General features: G+C 35.4%; 1 protein-coding gene across 8 annotated transcripts; it reads right to left on the bottom strand.

Annotated features, from left to right (window-relative positions):
• Positions 1–1,158: 1,158 nt before the first annotated feature.
• On the bottom strand, positions 1,159–20,270 carry LOC117569060 (uncharacterized). 8 transcript variants are annotated; one of them, XM_052004817.1, is made up of 5 exons: positions 12,290–12,338; positions 2,202–2,412; positions 1,927–2,140; positions 1,695–1,860; positions 1,159–1,633 (listed from the first exon to the last, which is right to left on the bottom strand). In XM_052004817.1, the coding sequence occupies exons 1-5, from the start codon at positions 12,318–12,320 to the stop codon at positions 1,305–1,307; spliced, it is 951 nt and encodes a 316-aa protein (XP_051860777.1). In that variant the 5' UTR covers positions 12,321–12,338; the 3' UTR covers positions 1,159–1,304. The 8 variants fall into 8 exon arrangements, with proteins under 8 accessions (XP_051860777.1, XP_051860776.1, XP_051860775.1 ...); XM_052004816.1 differs by lacking the exons at positions 2,202–2,412; positions 12,290–12,338 and adding exons at positions 10,752–10,962; positions 20,124–20,270 and having other exon boundaries at positions 1,160–1,633; XM_052004815.1 differs by lacking the exons at positions 1,695–1,860; positions 1,927–2,140; positions 2,202–2,412; positions 12,290–12,338 and adding exons at positions 9,532–9,697; positions 10,477–10,690; positions 19,842–20,052; positions 20,124–20,270 and having other exon boundaries at positions 1,161–1,633.
• Positions 20,271–22,457: the final 2,187 nt, after the last annotated feature.

Genomic DNA, 22,457 nt, shown 5'->3' with positions numbered 1-22,457 from the left:
TGGATCTCAGAGACTGTAAGAGATAAAGCTATAATTTTTTTTCGACAGCATTTATTATGTTTGCACGCAGATCAAGTTTGTTTCAAATTTTTGCCACGCCCCCGCAAATTAAAAAAAAAAAAAAAATTATGGAAGTTATTAAAAAAATACATTGCTATGGGCAAAAACGACTCATTACTAGGGGTCTGAGTTGCCTTGGCCGACAATCTAGTATATTGTGCCGCCTATTTTATCTTGAATGTGGTACTACATCGATATACCAAATATACAATTTGGTATATGGGCAAATCCCACGTGTCGCACGCTACATTCGCACGATTTTATATAATGAAAATCAGTTTTTTGGGGGTTTTTTAAAGATTTACCGTAAACTTTTGTTATGTATTTAGAGTGAATTGAGAGTACTTTCGGAGGGTATACGATTCAATTTCACTGGAGTCACTGTCTTGAAAATAATTAATAAAATTGTGACGTGTCGCACGCAACACAAAGTGGAAGTTTGTTTCAAAATTTTCATTTCAAACGCAATTTGTAGCGAATTCTGCAAAATAAACCCTATGAAAGTTAATATCCTAAAGAAAGTTAAGAATATTAGAAGACAAAAACCGATCGTTTGGTCTTAATAATGTTTATAGATTTTTAGCAAAGCCGTAAACTCATTGTGTCGCACGCTACGTGTCGCACGCTACACTTTTTCCGCTGGCATTAACATAAGGCAAAAATCTTTTCGTTTAAACTAAACATTATTTACTATATTCATAAATGTGCTTAACAATTATTTCAACGTGATTGACTTTTGATTTGTATGCAACAAAAGGGATTTGAAGGTGTGCGCAGAGCACGAATTTAAGTAAAATTATGAAAATTATAATGAAAATTGGGTTTGATAAAAAGTTTTGCATTTATAATGATCGAAATTTCTTTTTTTGAAATTTAACTTTAAATTCTTAAAATTCGATATCTACTTTAATGTTCCATATAGAAAACATTACAAAATGTGAAATTTAAAAATTGGTCGCTGGTGGACTGATTCTGGGATTTGCCCATATTTTTTGCTTTTATTCAAAATGGGTAGCGGGTATCTCACAGTCGAGCACTCTCGACTGTAACTTTCTTACTTGTTTTTTTTTTTATATATATAAATAAATTAGTTTTCAACTCAATTTGTCATTCGTATAAACTATTCAGATATTGTGACTCAACTTAAAAACTATATTTATACGTATGTTATTTATGTGGGTTTATTAAGCTTTCTTTTAATAAATCGCCTTACAAAAATCATCCATTCGTCTTATGAAATGACTCTATTCGCCATTAAAGAAATCGCTAACTGACTTTGTCAGGATATTGGTGAAGTACAAAGGACTCTCGTCCTCAATACATTCATCGTTTGTGGGCGTGGCAATGCCCGCCACACACTGACTCCCATCTCTACGCTGCACATGAAGAACACTGGATGTCGCGGTCAAGCACTTTGAGCACTCATTCTTCATCTCGAATGTTGGTATCGGGCGAAGACAGAAATGTGACTGATCCGTTGCCAAATCTTCGATTTGACGCGTCACCTTCACATTTTTGCATTCGTTAAGATTAAGGTTTTCCAATTCCATCGTGTATTTTTTGCAGCCTTCGTCTGTAGCGAGTCAATATGATATAAATGATACATAGACAGATTTACTAGTTGAAATTCGTACTTTTTTGCGTATTGTATGAGTAGCCTGCAGCAAAGAATTGCGGGTGCCCCAGCAGATCGTATGGATGACAGAGATTCGCTATGGTGACATTTTCCGACAGTTGTGTTCTGTTAAGTCTCGTTCTCAACTTGATGAGCACCAAGTCATTTTTGTAACTCGTGGGTCTCTGTGCAGAAATGTGTAAATCAAAAATATCAATACTACAATATATTCGTTGCACTTAGCAGCTTACGTCAACATAGATTTCAATATCTGATTTATCGTTTACTCCTGCATCTTGGGATCCCAACTTTACTTTGCTGGGTAATCCCTCGTCGTCCTCTGCATCGCATTGTTTCGACGCTAGAACAAGCGAGGAGGACAGTAAAACACCCGTAAAACGGTACGAAAAATCATCCCTATGTTCTGTTAAGTATCGCATAGTAACCAGATGAGATCCAGTGAAGCTACATGAAATTGATCAAATTATGGAATGATTCTCATACTTTTTGATTCATTTTAACTTACCGTAATATTGGTGGACCTGAAGTCGTTCTTTGTGTGTCAGTTTTGGGGCAGCAAATCATTTTACCCTTAAACGGACTGTCATAGCCACAAGATGACACATCCTTGATGTTGATCTTTTTCTGCATGACATACCTTTTAATTGTGCAACAATCATCAGTGTAGCGACACACGCCCAGTGGATATTCTCTGTCACCGCCGCAAGTATCAAACTCTAATCGCAAATGTAATACATTTATATATACATATTTTGGTTTATGTATTATTCAATTTAATTGAGCGAACCTTTGTATGCCAATGTTCTTGGCACTGTCATCACCAACGTGAGGGCGAATATAAATGGAAATAAGCGAATGACAATCATAATTTTTCAGTTGAATGTTCTCAATCTGTATGTGCTGCGTTTGTGGATTGAACGGAACTGAATCTGGATTTCTACTCGACTTTACTGCACTCTTCTCTACCATATGTTTACATTCTCAACCTTATCGCTAGATTCATATTCATAAATACACATATATACACTAAGAAAAATAAGTTTTAAAATTAATAAAAACAATGTTTAATCACACGAAACACGAATCCAAAATTGAGCTCAGAAACAAATTCTTGTTCTTCATTTAATATTACTTTTTTGTTTTTAGATAGACTATATTTGCACTCAAAAGAGTTGCAACCAATGACCAATTTTTAGATTAAAATTTAAGAAAAAGGAAAATTCTTATTTTTAGATATTTTTATTATAATTATAAAATTCTTTCAGAAATTCGATTATAAAACAAGATTATTAATCGGCATTTTTAAACCTTGTTTCAGAAACTTTTTAAAAAATTAAAATATAAATAGTTACAAACTTAGGATTAGTGTTTTAGCTTTTAGAGCGTGAATTTTCTCTTGTGTATATATAAAAAAAAAATTCTGAGTTGTAATCGTTTGCGAAAGTTCCGCATATTGTTTTAATAATACGAATTCATTGCAATTAATCAGAAAATTGAAATAGAAGCAAGTACAAAATCTATGCGACCCCAGAGACAGAAATAGAAATAGAAATTTTGCGCCATTGACGACGCTGAGTAAGCCGAATGTTGTGACGTTGCACTATGGTCCGAATTCCCGATTTGGTGGCATAAAATCGAATATTGCATCTATCGAGCTAAAACTTGGCATACTTCATTAATAGACCACTCTAAATATTTAAGCAAACTTCCAAGTAAGTTTGACCACGCCTACTCCAATGCCCATATAGACATCATGACGTATACGTGATATTTTATTTAATTTTTTTTTTTTTTTATTTATTGCTCTCTTTTTTGTCGTCGCTCAGTGTACTTTCATCTATTTGACCAAATACAGGTTCAACCAGCGCGGAAGAGTGGCGCCCGCTGTCCATCCACACGTCCAGCAACGTGGCGTGACAGAACTCAAGCACATCTAAATAATTAAAGCATCGGAAAAGCCGCAAAAAGCCGCAAACCAAACTGTTATTAAAATTTAATATAAAGTGTCTATTATTGTTTAACATACGTTACACAACGCACAAATACGCAGAACACTTTTTTTCCTCTACAGAAGATGAACTCTTTTGTCAGCTTTTTGTTTTCCTTGGACAACACAAAACAGTACACATATATAACGTTAAACTAATTATCACACAAACTGTGTTTATTATTCTTAATTTAGATACCTCCAACTTCAATATCCATTTTAAATAATAGAAAAAAATTATTTCGTTTGGATTTGCCAAGCGCTCAAAGTCACTAAAAGTTTTACGTCAATTTTGTTACAAAAATCAGCTGCTTAATCACCTGAATTTAAACATCTGTAAAAATTGCAAGGTTGCATTTTTGACAAAAATATTTATTGATACTTTCTATCTAGCGTATCTAGTTTAAATATATAAAAAAAAAAATTCAGATTTTCTTCCATAAAATTTTAGACTTTATGCCACGAAATCGGGAATTCGGACCATAGTGCGTTGGTAACGATAAAAATAAATGTCGTGACCTCAAGTATGCACAGGCAAGGTTGCTGATATCGAATGCGAAGTGTTGAAACACTGATATCAGCGAAACTCAAAGAAAAATTTTAATCTACATAATTGTATAATATATTCAAAAACAAAAGAGTGAGGTATTATCCTTAAAATATACGAATATATGTTAAATAACGCAAAAATACTAAAATATACCTTAGACTATAATTGGTATTTTTATATAGTACTACATTTAAAATATACTTGAGAGTACGAAACATACCAGCTTGTCAGCCCCATACAAAAGTATTTCTTAAATATGCAACTTCCACAATTATTTGTCCGATCGCATCAGAATTTTCAGGAATCACAAATACTGTCCTAAAAGATGTATAAATCTATCTCTTTCAGATCTAGGTGTTCATACAGACAGACAGACGGACATGGGTATATCGTTACTGCTGAGTAGAAGGCCACACATACACACACACACACACACACATATATGCACAGAATCTGGACAATCTTTATGAAACTCAACTGCCCACGCCCACTGAATCCATCCGCCCACTCTAATATCTTAGTCACACATATACATTTGGCTAGGCAAATTTTTGGCATTGACTTTTTCAGACTTTCCATTGAATGCATTACCAACAGCTTACTTTTCCAACATGTTGCACTTCTTCACAACAGTTGAGTAACAGTTGATAAAAAGTAACCCACGCAATCAGAGCGATCTTTATAAAGCTTTCCTGCTTGACCACGCCCACTTAGCCCTTCCGCCTACTCTAATTTATTGGTCCGCCGCCTAGTCAAACACACACACACAATAGACCGACATACTGACAAATTTTTGGCAATGACTTTTTCACTGACTTGCTTAAATCAACTAACAGCAGCTTCCTCTGCAATGTCTTCGATTTCTGCTCAATTGTTTAACAACAGTTCATTAAAAGAAGCAAGGAAATCTTCATGAAGCTATCCTGACCGATCACGCCCACTTAGCCCATCTGCCTTCACTAATATCTCAGTCCGCCGCCTAGTTCAACACACACCCATGCATTTGACACACATACACACAAAGTTTTGGCATCAACTTTTTCACAATTTTCAACAAAGCGATTACCAGCAGCTTACTCTTCCAACATGTTGCAGTTCTCTGAAACCGTTGAGTAACAGTTGATTAAAAGTTCCCTAAGAAGACTGGTGAAGCTCTGCTGCTTGACCACGCCCACTTAACAGATCCGCCTTCACTAATACCTCGGTCCGCTGCACTATGAGAAATTTAAACACTTTTTCTGGCCAAAAGTCAATTTTTGAAAGTTGGCAGATCGAAGAAATTTTAGGTGCAGTGTGTTCGTAATAGATCATTCATCAATGTTGCATACAAGAATTTTCGCCACTCAAAAAATATCAGCTGATAAACACAGCTGTTGGAATAACAATTCACATGTTTTTGCACATGGGCAATTCTCTGATGTCGAATGTGACCAGTGACCAGAGTCGCTTTTTTCCCGTCAAATCTGGCTTTTTATACCCGCTACCCATAGGGTAGAAGGGTATTATAACTTTGTGCCGGCAGGAAATGTATGTAACAGGTAGAAGGAGGCATCTCCGACCCTATAAAGTATATATATTCTTGATCAGCGTTAACAGCCGAGACGATCTAGCCATGTCCGTCTGTCCGTCTGTCCGTCTGACCGTCTGTGTGTCTGTGTGTCTGTCCGTCCGTCCGTATGAACACCTAGATCTCAGAGACTATAAGAGATAGAGCTATAATTTTTTTTCGACAGCATTTGTTATGTTTGCACGCAGATCAAGTTTGTTTCAAATTTTTGCCACGCCCACTTCCGCCCCCGCAAATCAAAAAAATCGAATAACAAGCGTAATTTTAAAGTTAGAGTTGCAAATTTTGGTATATATAATAATAACTATAGTAGTTATGATTCCTGAAAATTTGGTTGCGATCAGATGAAAATTGTCGAAGTTATTAAAGAAATACTTTTGTATGGGCAAACACGCCTACTTACTAGGGGTCTTAGTTGCTTTAGATGACAATCTGGTATATTGTGCCGTCTATGGTATATTTTGAATGCGGTACTTACTATATCAATATACCAAATATACTATTTGGTATATTTTTAGTATTTTTGCAGGATATTCGGTATATTTTGAGAAAATTATCGCAAAATATATTTCTTTTATTCAAAATGGGTAGCGGGTATCTCACAGTCGAGTGCACTCGACTGTAGCTTTCTTACTTGTTTCATATGCTATTTGCTTGAAAAATTGCAAACAGCGGGCAGCGGGAATTCTGGCTTTTTTTTTTACTTAAATGCTTTTTTTTAGTTTTTTTCTATATGCCCAAAATTATGGAACAATATTTGGCGATCCACAGACAGCTGGATGCCTGCCAAAACTTTCTGTGACAAATCGTTTGTATAGTGTTGTAAAGCAACCTCAAAGAACACGCCAATTCTTAGTGTAGCATCACTATAGGCAAAAGTGATCTTAAGTTCAGTGTGTTTTGATTGTTTTAACAAATGTTAAAAGACTTTAATCAAAAATGTAGAGATGACACAGCTGTGTACAGGCGACAGGGACTGGAAATGTACAATCACCGCAAAACTCTCTGATTTGCGCAACCTATGCTTTGACCAAAAAGCATAAAAGAGCTAGGGTCGGCTTTATGCAAATAAACAAATTAGATTTTGTAACTATGCCGGTCAAGACGATGGAGCTAGAAGCAGGGCTATGCCTTTTTGTGGCCGATAACACATTTTTGGCTCATTTGGACCATTTAGGAAACCTAGTCGTTAAATACTTTGAAGACGACAGCGCTATTCGTTTTTCTTCTCGATGTTTTCTTAAAATCACTTAAAATGAAAATACATTTTATTCTAAATCATGCATTTACAGTTATGGCTTGCGCAGACTTTTCAAATGCTGCTATACACGTAAATTCCTAAAAATTATAGAAAAAATGAGGAGAATGAAACAGTAGTAATGAAATCCTCCAAATATTTTAAATATCAGAGCAGCTGCTGTTCAAATTTTATACATACATATGTTTCAATAGAACCGATTTCGCGCGCTCACCCTGTGCATATCAGTAAAATATAGAGAATTCAATAAATTGAAAAACCAGCTTTTTATACCCACTACCCATAGGGTAGAAGGGTAAGAAATGTATGTAACTGGTAAAAGGAGGCATCGCCGACCCTATAAAGTACACCCAGTCCTTTTTTTACGCCATCTCTTTTTACGCGATTTTACTTTAACGCGGTTATTTTTGCAGCGCAAATTTCTTTTTTTACGCGGATTTTTCACTTTAACGCGATTTAGCACGCACCGCGGGTGGGGAAATTCTTGCAGATATGACGAGAGAAGATATAGACGAGATTCTTCTAGACCGAGAGCTCGATGATGACGATTTGTTTGAAATAGCTACGGAAGTAATCGAATCGGAAAATGGTAGCGTCACTGAGATAGACGAGCATCCAATTAAAGCAGAGACGATTAAGCAAGGTCTTAAACTTGCAGCAGAATTGGAAAATTATTTTGTAGCAAATGATACTGATGCCGAACGTGTACGAATTTTTCAAAAAGAATTGAGTCTCTGCATGTTAAGATATAAAGAACTACATCGGAATTTATTGGGTCCAAAAAAAAGCATTAAAAAAAAAAGTAACTGAATTTATGGTGCAAACTAAGTCGGATCAATCAGAGCATCAATCCATAGTTCTTACTATTGATTCTGATACAAATTCTAATGATATCAGTGCCGGCCATCAAAATAAGCGGCAAAGAATAATTTCCACTTCGGATAATGACACTGATTAAACAGCATTCAACGATTTTTTCAATAAATCTACCTATGTTTTTTTGTTTTCTTCTCTTTTATATATGGTTTCTGTTTTGTATTTTTTATTTTTTATTTTGTTATGAATGAATAAATCATAAGTCTGAAATTTGAAACTTATTGTATTGTTTTTGATTTTTTGCGCGTATATTTTGTTATACGCGATATTTTTTATATTCGGAACCAATTCGTTAGTTTATATTGGAAAACTAACCATTTTTACGCGATTTTTTTTTACGCGATTAGTGGCAGAACCAACAATCGCGTAAAAAAAGGACTGGGTCGAGACGATCTAGCCATGTTCGTCTGTCCGTCTGTGTGTCTGTCCGTCTGTCCGTATGAAACACTGGATCTCAGAGACTATAAGAGATAGAGCTAAAATTTTTTCGACAGCATTTGTTATGTTTGCACGCAGATCAAGTTTGTTTCAAATTTTTGCCACGCCCACTTCCGCCCCCCGCAAATCAAAAAAATCGAATAACAAGCGTAATTTTAAAGCTAGAGTTACGAATTTTGGTACATACAATAATTACTGTAGTGGTTATGACACTGAAAATTTGGTTGCGATCAGATAAAAATTGTGGAAGATATTAAAGAAATACTTTTGTTTGGCAAAAACACCTACTTACTAGGGGTCTTAGTTGCTTTGGCCGATAATCTGGTCCATTGTGCCGTCTATGGTATATTTTGAATATGGTACTATATCGATATACCAAATATACAATTTGTTATATTTTTGCTTTTACTCAAAATGGGTAGCGGGTATCTCACAGTGGAGCACACTCGACTGTTACTTTCTTACATGTATTTTTTTAATATATATTATATTTTTTTAATATTATATTATTTTTAAAATTGTTTCAGCTTATGTTATTTTCACTGCAGTGCACTGTAAAAAGTCTCGCACGGGACAAATTCCGTCATGAAATTACCCTTATATAAATAAATTAGTTTTCAACTCAATTTGTCATTCGTATAAACTATTCAGATATTGTGACTCAAGCTAAAAACAATATTTATACGTATGTTATTTATGTGGGTTTATTAAGCTTTCTTTTAATAAATCGCCTTACAAAAATCATCCGCATTCGTCTTATGAAATGACTCTATTCGCCATTAAAGAAATCGCTGACTGACTTTGTCAGGATATTGGTGAAGTACAATGGACTCTCGTCCTCAATGCATTCATCGTTTGTGGGCGTGGCAATGCCCGCCACACACTGACTGCCATCCCTACGCTGCACATGAAGAACACTGGATGTCGCGGTCAAGCACTTTGAGCACTCATTCTTTATCTCGAATGTTGGTATCGGGCGAAGACAGAGATGTGACTGATCCGTTGCCAAATCTTCGATTTGACGCGTCATCTTCACATTTTTGCATTCGTTGAGATTAAGGTTTTCCAATTCCATCGTGTATTTTTTGCAGCCTTCGTCTGTAGCAAGTCAATATGATATAAATGATACATATATAGATTTACTAGTTGAAATTCGTACTTTTTTGCGTATTGTATGAGTAGCCGGCAGCAAAGAATTGCGGGTGCCCCAGCAGATCGTATGGATGACAGAGATTCGCTATGCTGACATTTTCCGACAGTTGTGTTCTGTTAAGTCTCGTTCTCAACTTGATGAGCACCAAGTCATTTTTGTAACTCGTGGGTCTCTGTGTAGAAATGTGTAAATCAACAAGTAAGAAAGCTACAATCGAGTGTTCTCGACTGTGAGATACCCGCTACCCATTTTGAATAAAAGCAATATATTTTGCGTTATTATTCTTAAAAATACCGAATATACTGAAAACTACTAAAAATATACCAAATGGTATATATGGTATATCGATATAGTACCGCATTCAAAATACACCATAGGCGGCTCAATATACCAGATTGTCAGCCAAAGCAACTAAGACCCCTATGAAGTAGGCGTTTTTGCCAATACAAAAGTATTTCTTTAATAACTTCGACAATTTTTATCTGATTGCAACCAAATTTTCAGGAATCATAACTACTGTAGTTATTATTATAAAAACCAAAATTCGCAACTCTAGCTTTAAAATTACGCTTGTTATTCGATTTTTTGATTTGCGGGGGCGGAAGTGGGCGTGGCAAAAATTTAAAACAAACTTGATCTGCGTGCTAACATAACAAATGTTGTCGAAAAAGAATTATAGCTCTATTTCTTATAGTCTCTGAGATCTAGGTGTTCATACGGACAGACGGACAGACAGACAGACGGACAGACACACAGACGGACAGACGGAAATAGCTAGATCGTCTCGGCTGTTGACGCTGATCAAGAATATATATACTTTATAGGGTCGGTGATGCCTCCTTCTACCTGTTACATACATTTCCTGTCGGCACAAAGTTATAATACCCTTCTACCCTATGGGTAGCGGGTATAAAAATATCAATACTATATCCGTTCCACTTAGCAGCTTACGTCAACATAGATTTTAATATCTGATTTATCGTTTACTCTTGCATCTTGGGATCCCAACTTTACTCTGCTGGGTAATCCCTCGTCGTCCGCTGCATCGCATTGCTTCGACGCTAGAACAAGCGAGGACGACAGTAAAACACCCGTAAAACGGTACGAATAATCATCCCTATGTTCTGTTAAGTATCGCATAGTAACCAGATGAGATCCAGTGAAGCTGCATGAAATTGATCAAATTATGTAATAATTCTTATACTCTTTGATTAATTTTAACTTACCGCAATATTGGTGGACCTGAAGTTGTTCCTTGTGTGTCAGTTTTGGGGCAGCAAATCATTTTACCCTTAAACGGACTGTCATAGCCACAAGATGGCACATCCTTGATGTTGATCTTTTTCTGCATGACATACCTTTTAATTGTGCAACAATCATCAGTGTAGCGACACACGCCCAGTGGATATTCTCTGTCACCGCCGCAAGTATCAAGCTCTAATCGGAAATGCAATATATTTCTATATAACTATTTTGATTGATGTATAAGGTTGGCCAAAAAGTCTTGCGGTATTTTTATTGAATTTTCAATTGTTCATAAAATTGGTTATAATAATGCGATTTAAGTCAAATATGCGCCGTTTTGTTCGATGACGAGTTCCCAACGAGATGCCAACTTCATAATGCCCCTCTTATAGAAGCTCTCTTTTCTATTGGCCAAAAACTCGGAGAGCCAATTTTCACAGGACTCTCTTGTGGCCAATTTCCGACTACCAAGTTCGTTCGCCATGGACAGAAATAGGTGGTAATCACTTGGTGCGAGATCCAGAGTATACGGTGGATGCAAAAGAACAGCCCATCCGAGCTCCCGAAGCTTCTGGCGCGTCACCAAAGATGTGTGTGGCCTGGCGTTGTCCTGATGGAAGACAATTCGGCCTCTGTTGATCAAAGATGGACTCTTCTGCATGAGTGCTGCATTCAAGCGGTCCAGTACAGGTCCGAATTGAGCGTTTGGCCATAGGGGAGCAGCTCATAGTGGATGAATCCCTGCTAATCCCACCAATCACACAGAAGAACCTTCCTGGCCGTCAATCCAGGCTTGGCCACCGTTTGGGTAGCTTCACCGCTTTTCGACCACAACCGTTTGCGCTTCACGTTATCGTAAGTGATCCACTTTTCATCGCCAGTCACCATCCGCTTCAAAAACGGGTCGATTTTGTTGCGATTCAGAAGCGATTCGCATGCATCCATACGGTCAAAAATGTTTTTTTGCGTCAATTCGTGTGGCACCCATACATCGAGCTTTTTTTTTAATCCAAGCTTCTTCAAATGGTTTTAAAACGGTTTTTGATGACTCATGCCCAGCTCTTGGCCGATGCTACGGCGCTACTATGCCGATCTCTTTCGATCAATTCAGCGATTTTATCGCAATTTTCGACGACAGGCCTTCCGGACCGTGGCGCATCTTCGACCACCTCTGCACCAGAACGAAAACGTTGAAACCATCGTTGTGCGGTGGAAATGGAAACTGTATTGGGTCCATAAACTGCACAAATTTTATTGGCAGCATGAGTAGTAGAACTGTAAAATATGCCATATTTTCTCTTTATTTTTCTTCATGTTTGTGACGCTATAATTCACGAACGAATCAAAACAAAAAAAATAAATCAAACACGTGTTAGCGCGTGAAAAGAGCTTTCCAAAAAGGTATAGCATGAACCGATGCGACGAATAGAAGTAGAACTACGCGCTTACAAAGACACCTATCGGAAATACCGCAAGACTTTTTGGCCAACCTTATATTATTCAATTTAAATGAGCGCACCTTTGTATGCCAATGTTCTTGGCACTGTCATCACCAACGCGAGGGCGAATATAAATCGAAATAAGCGAATGGCAATCATAATGTTTCAGTTGAATGTTCTCAATCTGTATGTGCTGCGTTTGTGGATTGAACGGAACTGAATCTGGATTTCTACTCGACTTTACTGCGCTCTTCTCTACCATATGTTTACAATCTCAACCTTATCACTAGACTCATATATACACTAAGAAAAATGAGTTTTAAAATTAATAAAAACAATGTTTAATCAACACAAAATTCTTGTTCTTCATTTAATATTACTTTTTTGTTTTTAGATAGACTATTAGAGAGACTATATTTGCACTCAAAGGAGTTGCAACCAATGACCAATTTTAGATTAAAATTTAAGAAAAAGAAAATTCTTATTTTAGGATATTTTTATTATAATTATAAAATTCTTAAATTTGAGAATTTCAATTATAAAATAAGATTATTAACTGGCATTTTAAAACCTTATTTCAGGAACTTTTTAAAAATTAAAATATAAATATTTACAAACTTAGGATTAGTGTTTTAGCTTTTAGAGCGTGAATTTTCTTTTGTGTATATATGTTATATATTATACTTTTAATGTATGGAAGTGTCAAATTAAAACATATTGCTTTAATAATACGAATTCATTGCAATTAATCAGAAAATTGAAATAGAAGCAAGTACAAAATCTATGCGACCCCAGAGACAGAAATAGAACAAGTAAGAAAGTTACAGTCGAGTGTGCTCGACTGTGAGATACCCGCTACCCATTTGTAATAAAAGCAAAATATTGCGGTATCATTTTCAAAATATACAGAAAATACTAAAAAAAAATACTAAAAATATACCAAATTGTATGTTTGGTATATCGATATAGTACACCATTCAAAATATACCATAGACGGCACAATGTGCCAGATTGTCGGTCAAAGCAACTCAGACCCCTATGAAGTAGGCGTTTTTGCCAATACAAAAGAATTTCTTTAATAACTTCCACAATTTTTCTGATCGTAACCAAATTTTCAGGAATCATAACTACTACAGTAATTATTGCATATACCAAAATTCGTAACTCTAGCTTTAAAATTACGCTTGTTATTCGATTTTTTTGATTTGCGGGGGCGGAAGTGGGCGTGGCAAAAATTGGAAACAAACTTGATCTGCGTGCAAATATAACAAATGCTGTCGAAAAAAATTATAGCTCTATCTCTTATACTCTCTGAGATCCAGTGTTTCATACGGACGGACGGACAGACGGTCAGACACACAGACGGACAGACGGTTAGACGGACATGGCTATATCGTCTCGGCTGTTGACGCTGATCAAGAATATATATACTTTATAGGGTCGGAGATGCCCTCTTCTACCTGTTACATACATTTCCTGCCGGCACAAAGTTATAATACCCTTCTACCCTATGGGTAGCGGGTGAGTAAGCCGAATGTTGTGACGTTGGTGACGATAAAAATAAATGTCGTGGCCTCAAGTATGCACAGCCAAGGCGTGTATATAATATTTTTATATAGAATTTCAGCATGTTGCTGATATCGAATGCGAAGTGTTAAAACACTGATATCAGCGAAACCCTACAGAAAAATTTTAATCTACATAATTGTATAATATATTCAAAAACAAAAGAGTAAAGTATTATTCTTAAAATACACGAAATTAACATAACGCAAAAATACTAAAATATACCTTAGACTATAATTGGTATTTTTATATAGTACTACATTTAAAATATACTTGAGAGTACGAAACATACCAGCTTGTCAGCCCCATACAAAAGTATTTCTTAAATATGCAACTTCCACAATTATTTGTCCGATCGCATCAGAATTTTCAGGAATCACAAATACTGTCCTAAAAGATGTATAAATCTATCTCTTTCAGATCTAGGTGTTCATACAGACAGACAGACGGACATGGGTATATCGTTACTGCTGAGTAGAAGACCACACATACACACACACACACACACACACATATATGCACAGAATCTGGACAATCTTTATGAAACTCAACTGCCCACGCCTACTGAATCCATCCGCCCACACTAATATCTTAGTCACACATATACATTTGGCTAGGCAAATTTTTGGCATTGACTTTTTCAGACTTTCCATTGAATGCATCACCAACAGCTTACTTTTCCAACATGTTGCACTTCTTCACAACTATTGAGTAACAGTTGATAAAAAGTAACCCACGAAATCGAAGCGATCTTTATAAAGCTTTCCTGCTTGACCACGCCCACTTAGCCCTTCCGCCTACTCTAATTTATTGGTCCGCCGCCTAGTCCAACCCACACACACAATATGACCGACATACTGACAAATTTTTGGCAATGACTTTTTCACTGACTTGCTTAAATCAACTAACAGCAGCTTCCTCTGCAATGTCTTCGATTTCTGCTCAATTGTTTAACAACAGTTCATTAAAAGAAGCAAGGAAATCTTCATGAAGCTATCCTGACCGATCACGCCCACTTAGCCCATCTGCCTTCACTAATATCTCAGTCCGCCGCCTAGTTCAACACACACCCATGCATTTGACACACATACACACAAAGTTTTGGCATCAACTTTTTCACAATTTTCAACAAAGCGATTACCAGCAGCTTACTCTTCCAACATGTTGCAGTTCTCTGAAACCGTTGAGTAACAGTTGATTAAAAGTTCCATAAGAAGACTGGTGAAGCTCTGCTGCTTGACCACGCCCACTTAACAGATCCGCCTTCACAATACCTCGCACAGTGGGCGATTTGGTCCCGCTAGCGGCATTTAATTAATAACTTCTAAACTAAAATAGATATCTTCAGTCGGTTTTTTTTCACTAATCAGAAAAAAATCATAGAATTTTTTAAGTTAAAAAAATTTTTTTTAATTTTTTTAAAAATTTTTTTTTTTTAATTTAAAAAATTTTTTTTTTTTAATTTAAAATTTTGTTGTACTTTTATTTTATTTGAACTTCAATTAACATATTTCATATATAAACTTTATCTAAAAAAGGGTGGGATGATGGAAAAAAATGGGATGACTTCTGAGTGCAATACTAAAAAAAGATCCCTTTTTGGTACTAACACTGTTTCTAAAAAGTACCATAGTTTCAAGGCTAGCAGATAATAGCAGTTGATATTACACATTTTGGACGCCACTGATTCACACTTTCGGCTAATAAAGGAGTTAGACTGAATTAAGTTGAATAAATTAAGTTCTACTCCACGAAAGACAGGTGTACGCTAATCCGGGCTAGTTGTTAATACACGGAATTACCACTACGTTTTATGAGCTACACATTTATAGACCGGTCACAAACATTGATTTTTTTGAAAATACATACCTTGAATATAATAAAAAACCAAACTTCTAACAAATTCACCAAAAATTGTAAATTTCCGAGGAACTCAAATTCCATGCGCGCAAAGAGAAAAAATGTTGTAAAGCTCTTTGCGAAATCATATGGTGTGTTTGACCGATCACAGCTGATGATCAGCTGATCGTAGAGCTTTCAAAAAGCTTTTAAAAATCTAATCAAAGCATCTGCTATCGATATGTGAAAAAATATTAACGGATTTTTAAATTTGAAAATTTGAATTAAATGCCGCTAGCGGGACCAAATCGCCCACTGTGCCTCGGTCCGAAGCACTTTTTTAAAGTTGGCAAATCGAAGTAATTTTAGGTGCAGTGTGTTCAGTGTTGCCAAAGTTTGTTGAGAAATAAAAGCTGTTTTTAACGGGAAGAACGATGCAAAAAAGCTGAAAAATTAGAAAAAAAGGCTTTAAAAAAGGCTGATTTTTCAATTCATTGGATTCTCCATATTTTTCACAGGGTGAGCTTACAAAATCGATTATATTGAAACATATATATAGAATTTGTACAGCAGCTGCTCTAATATTCACAATATTAAGAGAATTTCATTAAAACTATCCTCATTCTTCTCATTTTTATTGTCATATGTTCATCCAGTTTTTCTATCATTTTTAGGAATTTATTAGGAAGGTTATATATTTGTCAAGTCTACGCAAGCCATAATTGAAAATGCATGATTTAGAATAAAATGAATTTCATTTTAAGTAGAAAACAACGACAATTATTTAACAACTAGGTTTCCTAAATGATCCAATTGAGCCAACAATATATGCTCGCCCACAAAAAGACATAGCACTGCTTCTTGCTCCATCGTCATGACCATCAAAGTTACAAAATCTATTTGGTTTGTTTGCATAAAGCCGTCCCTAGCACTTTTATTTTTTTTGGTTAAAACATTGGCGCGCAAATCAGAGAGTTTTGGTGTGATTGTACATTGGCAGTAACTGTCATCCGTGTCGCCCTTTTGCCTTTAGTGACGCTACGATAAGAATTGGCGTGTTCTTTGACATTGCTTAACAACACTATACAATCGATTTATCACTAAAAATGTTGGCAAGCATCGACAGAACAGCTACAGCAAATATTGTTCCATAATTTTAGGCAAATAAAAAAAATCTAAAAAAAAGCATTAAATTAAAAAAAAAGCCAGAATTCCCGCTGCCCGCTGTTTGCAATTTTTTCTAGCAAATGGCATTTGAAAAAGCCAGTTTTGACGGGAAAAAAGCGACTCTGGCAACACTGAGTTCCTAATAGATCATTCATCAATGTTGCATACAAGAATTTTCGATAGATGGCGCCACTCAAAAAATATCAGCTGATAAACACAGCTGTTGGAATTACAATTCACATGTTTTTGCATATGGGCAATTCTCTGATGTCGAATGTAACCAGTGATGCCAGAATCGCTTTTTTCCCGTCAAATCTGGCTTTTTTCAAATGCTATTTGTTTGAAAAAATTGCAAACAGCGGGCAGCGGGAATTCTGGCTTTTTTTCTTAAATGCTTTTTTTTAGTTTTTTTCTATATGCCCAAAATTATTATTGAACAATATTTGGCGATCCACAGACAGCTGGATGCCTGCCAACACTTTCTGTGACAAATCGTTTGTATAGTGTTGTAAAGCAACCTCAAAGAACACGCCAATTCTTATCGTAGCATCACTATAGGCAAAAGTGATCTTAAGTTCAGTGTGTTTTGATTGTTTTAAAAAATGTTAAAAGACTTTAATCAAAAATGTCGGGACGACACAGGCGACAGGGACTGGAAATGTACAATCACCGCAAAACTCTCTGATTTGCGCAACCTATGCTTTGACCAAATAGCATAAAAGTGCTAGGGTCGGCTTTATGCAAATAAACAAATTAGATTTTGTAACTTTGCCGGTCAAGACGATGGAGCTAGAAGCAGGGCTATGCCTTTTTGTGGCCGATAACACATTTTTGGCTCATTTGGACCATTTAGGAAACCTAGTCGTTAAATACTTTGAAGACGACAGCGCTATTCGTTTTTCTTCTCGATGTTTTCTTAAAATCACTTAAAATGAAAATACATTTTATTCTAAATCATGCATTTACAGTTATGGCTTGCGCAGACTTTTCAAATGCTGCTATACATGTAAATTCCTAAAAATGATAGGAACAGTATGAACATATGACAATAAAAATGAGGAGAATGAGACAGTAGTAATGAAATCCTCCAAATATTGTAAATATCAGAGCAGCTGCTGTTCAAATTTTATACATACATATGTTTCAATAGAACCGATTTCGCGCGCTCACCCTGCGCCTATCAGTAAAATATAGAGAATTCAATAAATTTAAAAACCAGCTTTTTATACCCACTACCCATAGGGTAGAAGGGTAGGAAATGTATGTAACAGGTAGAAGGAGGCATCTCCGACCCTATAAAGTATATATATTCTTGATCAGCGTCAACAGTCGAGACGATCTAGCCATGTCCGTCTGTCCGTCTGTCTGTCTGTCCGTCTGTCCGTATGACACTGGATCTCAGAGACTATAAGAGGTAGAGCTAAAATTTTTTTCGACAGCATTTGTCATGTTTGCACGCAGATCAAGTTTGTTTCAAATTTTTGCCACGCCCACTTCCGCCCCCCGCAAATAAAAAAAATCGAATAACAAGCGTAATTTTAAAGCTAGAGTTACGAATTTTGGTACATACAATAATTACTGTAGTGGTTATAACACTGAAAATTTGGTTGCGATCAGATAAAAATTGTGGAAGATATTAAAGAAATACTTTTGTATGGGCAAAAACGCCTACTTATTAGGGGTCTTAGTTGCTTTGGCCGATAATCTGGTCCATTGTGCCGTCTATGGTATATTTTGAATATGGTACTATATCGATATACCAAATATACAATTTGGTATATTTTTTGCTTTTACTCAAAATGGGTAGCGGGTATCTCACTGTGGAGCACACTCGACTGTTACTTTCTTACATGTATTTTTTTAATATATATTATATTTTTTTAATATTATATTATTTTTAAAATTGTTTCAGTTTATGTTATTTTCACTGCAGTGCACTGTAAAAAGTCTCGCACGGGACAAATTCCGTCATGAAATTACCCTTATATAAATAAATTAGTTTTCAACTCAATTTGTCATTCGTATAAACTATTCAGATATTTTGACTCAAGCTAAAAACAATATTTATACGTATGTTATTTATGTGGGTTTATTATATGTATGTACTTTCTTTTAATAAAGCGCCTTACAAAAATCATCCACATTCGTCTTATGAAATGACTCTATTCGCCATTAAAGAAATCGCTGACTGACTTTGTCAGGATATTGGTGAAGTACAAAGGACTCTCGTCCTCAATGCACTCATCGTTTGTGGGCGTGGCAATGCCCGCCACACACTGACTCCCATCTCTACGCTGCACATGAAGAACACTGGATGTCGCGGTCAAGCACTTTGAGCACTCATTCTTCATCTCGAATGTTGGTATCGGGCGAAGACAGAGATGTGACTGATCCGTTGCCAAATCTTCGATTTGACGCGTCATCTTCACATTTTTGCATTCGTTGAGATTAAGGTTTTCCAATTCCATCGTGTATTTTTTGCAGCCTTCGTCTGTAGCGAGTCAATATGATATAAATGATACATAGATAGATTTACTAGTTGAAATTCGTACTTTTTTGCGTATTGTATGAGTAGCCGGCAGCAAAGAATTGCGGGTGCCCCAGCAGATCGGATGGATGACAGAGATTCGCTATGCTGACATTTTCCGACAGTTGTGTTCTGTTAAGTCTCTTTCTCAACTTGATGAGCACCAAGTCATTTTTGTAACTCGTGGGTCTCTGTGCAGAAATGTGTAAATCAAAAATATCAATACTACAATATATTCGTTGCACTTAGCAGCTTACGTCAACATAGATTTTAATATCTGATTTATCGTTTACTCCTGCATCTTGGGATCCCAACTTTACTCTGCTGGGTAATCCCTCGTCGTCCGCTGCATCGCATTGCTTCGACGCTAGAACAAGCGAGGACGACAGTAAACACACCCGTAAAACGGTACGAATAATCATCCCTATGTTCTGTTAAGTATCGCATAGTAACCAGATGAGATCCAGTGAAGCTGCATGAAATTGATTAAATTATGTAATAATTCTTATACTCTTTGATTAATTTTAACTTACCGCAAAATTGGTGGACCTGAAGTCGTTCCTTGTGTGTCAGTTTTGGGGCAGCAAATCATTTTACCCTTAAACGGACTGTCATAGCCACAAGATGGCACATCCTTGATGTTGATCTTTTTCTGCATGACATACCTTTTAATTGTGCAACAATCATCAGTGTAGCGACACACGCCCAGTGGATATTCTCTGTCACCGCCGCAAGTATCAAGCTCTAATCGGAAATGCAATATATTTCTATATACATATTTTGATTGATGTTGATGATGATTTAAATGAGCGCACCTTTGTATGCCAATGTTCTTGGCACTGTCATCACCAACGTGAGGGCGAATATAAATGGAAATAAGCGAATGACAATCATAATATTTCAGTTGAATGTTCTCAATCTGTATGTGCTGCGTTTGTGGATTGAACGGAACTGAATCTGGATTTCTACTCGACTTTAATGCGCTCTTCTCTACCATATGTTTACATTCTCAACCTTATCGCTAGACTCATATTCGTAAGTACATATATATACACTAAAGAAAAAAAAGTTTTAAAATTAATAAGAACAATGTTTAATCAACACAAAATTCTTGTTCTTCATTTAATATTACTTTTTTGTTTTTAGATAGACTATTAGATAGACTATATTTGAACTCAAAGGAGTGGCAAACAAACACCAATTTTTAGATTACAATTTAAGAAAAAGAAAATTCCTATTTTTAGATATTTTTATTATAATTATAAAATTCTTTCAGAAATACGATTATAAAACAAGATTATTAATCGGCATTTTTAAACCTTGTTTCAGAAACTTTTTAAAAAATTAATATATAAATAGTTACAAACTTAAGATTAGTGTTTTAGCTTTTAGAGCGTGAATTTTCTCCTGTGTATATACATATGCTATATATTGTACTTTTAATGTCTGGAAGTGTCAAATTAAAAAAAATTTCTGAGCTGTAATCGTTTGTATATAGAATTTGTGCATGTTGCTGATATCGAACGCGAAGTATTGAAACACTGATTTCAGCGAAACCCTAAAAAAAAATTTTAATCTACATAATTGTAAAATATATTCAAAAACATATTAAAAATAGAATTAATTTATGGCTTTGCTGGCGTTTGACATATGCAGACCACTTGCCCATAATAACAAAGTTATAAAAGTAAGGCATTACTGTTGAGCTTAAAGCGAACACAAAACAAGTAAGAAAGCTACAGTCGAGTGTGCTCGACTGTGAGATACCCGCTACTCATTTTGAATAAAAGCAAAATATTCCGGTAATATTTTCAAAATATACCGAAAATGCTGCAAAAATACTAAAAATATACCAAACAGTAAACCGTATATCGATATACTACCACAATCAAAATATACCATAGACGGCACAATATACCAGATTGTCGACCAAAGCAACTCAGACCTCTAGTAAAAAATTAATAAAATGTTAAAATTTTTGAAATGAGTTCTATTATGTGTTTGTGCTTGTCAAATGCGTAAAAAAAATCGTGTTGTTCCCTGAATAGAGAAAAAGTGTATTCAACTTAAAAAATGCATTTTTTTAAAGCCTTATAAAGTGAGTTCAGCTGAGTCCATCGAAGAAATATATGCTATTTTGTACAGTATTTCATTCTTGTTCAAATGAGTGCAATTCGAATATTCAAGTTTTAATCACAATCCATGAAATTTTAATTTTTGAAACCTCAATTGCAAAAATTCAGAATTTTAGGTTATATCAAAATCAATGTCGAAAAAATAAAGCAAAGTTGATTTTTTTTTTTGTTATCTCTTATGAAATGGCTATACGTAGTAATTGATATGAGTAAGTAGAAAGCAATTTTACCAAAAAAAAAACAAATGGAAAATATCGGACAACAAACTGCATGAAATTTTTATTTTTTTTTTATTAAATTAGGACGTGCCACGCCCACTACAGTTAAAAAATATATAAAATAATTATTATAGAAACACTTGTTGTATATTTAAATAGTATTTTAAACATATTCGCAAAATTATTTAAATTTCACAGAAAAAGGGGGCGGTACCACACCCACGTTTTTATTTTCAAAAGATATTGGTTGTCTTAACCTAATGCAAAAAAACTGATCTAAATTATCTCGCTCCGCTTAAGATATTAATTTTGGCCAGAGAAAGTGGTCAAATTTCCTATAGTGCATTAAGAACTTACAGTTAATTAAAATATAAAAATCTATATATATTGTGTGAGTAACTATAAGTTTCTATAGATTAAAGTCGAAAGCAACAGCAGGTTCAATTCCAGTTAATATATATGGTCAGCTCGTATACATTTTCTGTATTCCGCTATTTAATGTTTTAATACCAAGATTTACAAAATATAATGTATTCAAAGGTATGATAATTATGTTTAAATATCTATTACATTTGCCATTACATATTTATACCTGCTATTCATAGGGTAGAAGGGTATTATAACTGTGTGCCAGTAGGAAATGTATGTAACAGGTAGAAGGAGGCATCTCCGACCCTATAAAGTATATATATATTCTTGATCAGCGCCAACAGCCGAGACGATCTAGCCATGTCCGTCTGTCCGTCTGTGTGTCTGTCCGTCTGTCCGTATGAAACACTGGATCTCAGAGACTATA

The sequence above is a fragment of the Drosophila albomicans genome, chromosome 3 (assembly GCF_009650485.2).
Source record: "Drosophila albomicans strain 15112-1751.03 chromosome 3, ASM965048v2, whole genome shotgun sequence".
Classification (NCBI taxonomy): Eukaryota; Metazoa; Arthropoda; class Insecta; order Diptera; family Drosophilidae; genus Drosophila; species Drosophila albomicans.
Note: the sequence above shows the minus strand (reverse complement) of the source record. Positions and strands in the feature narration are given on the sequence as shown.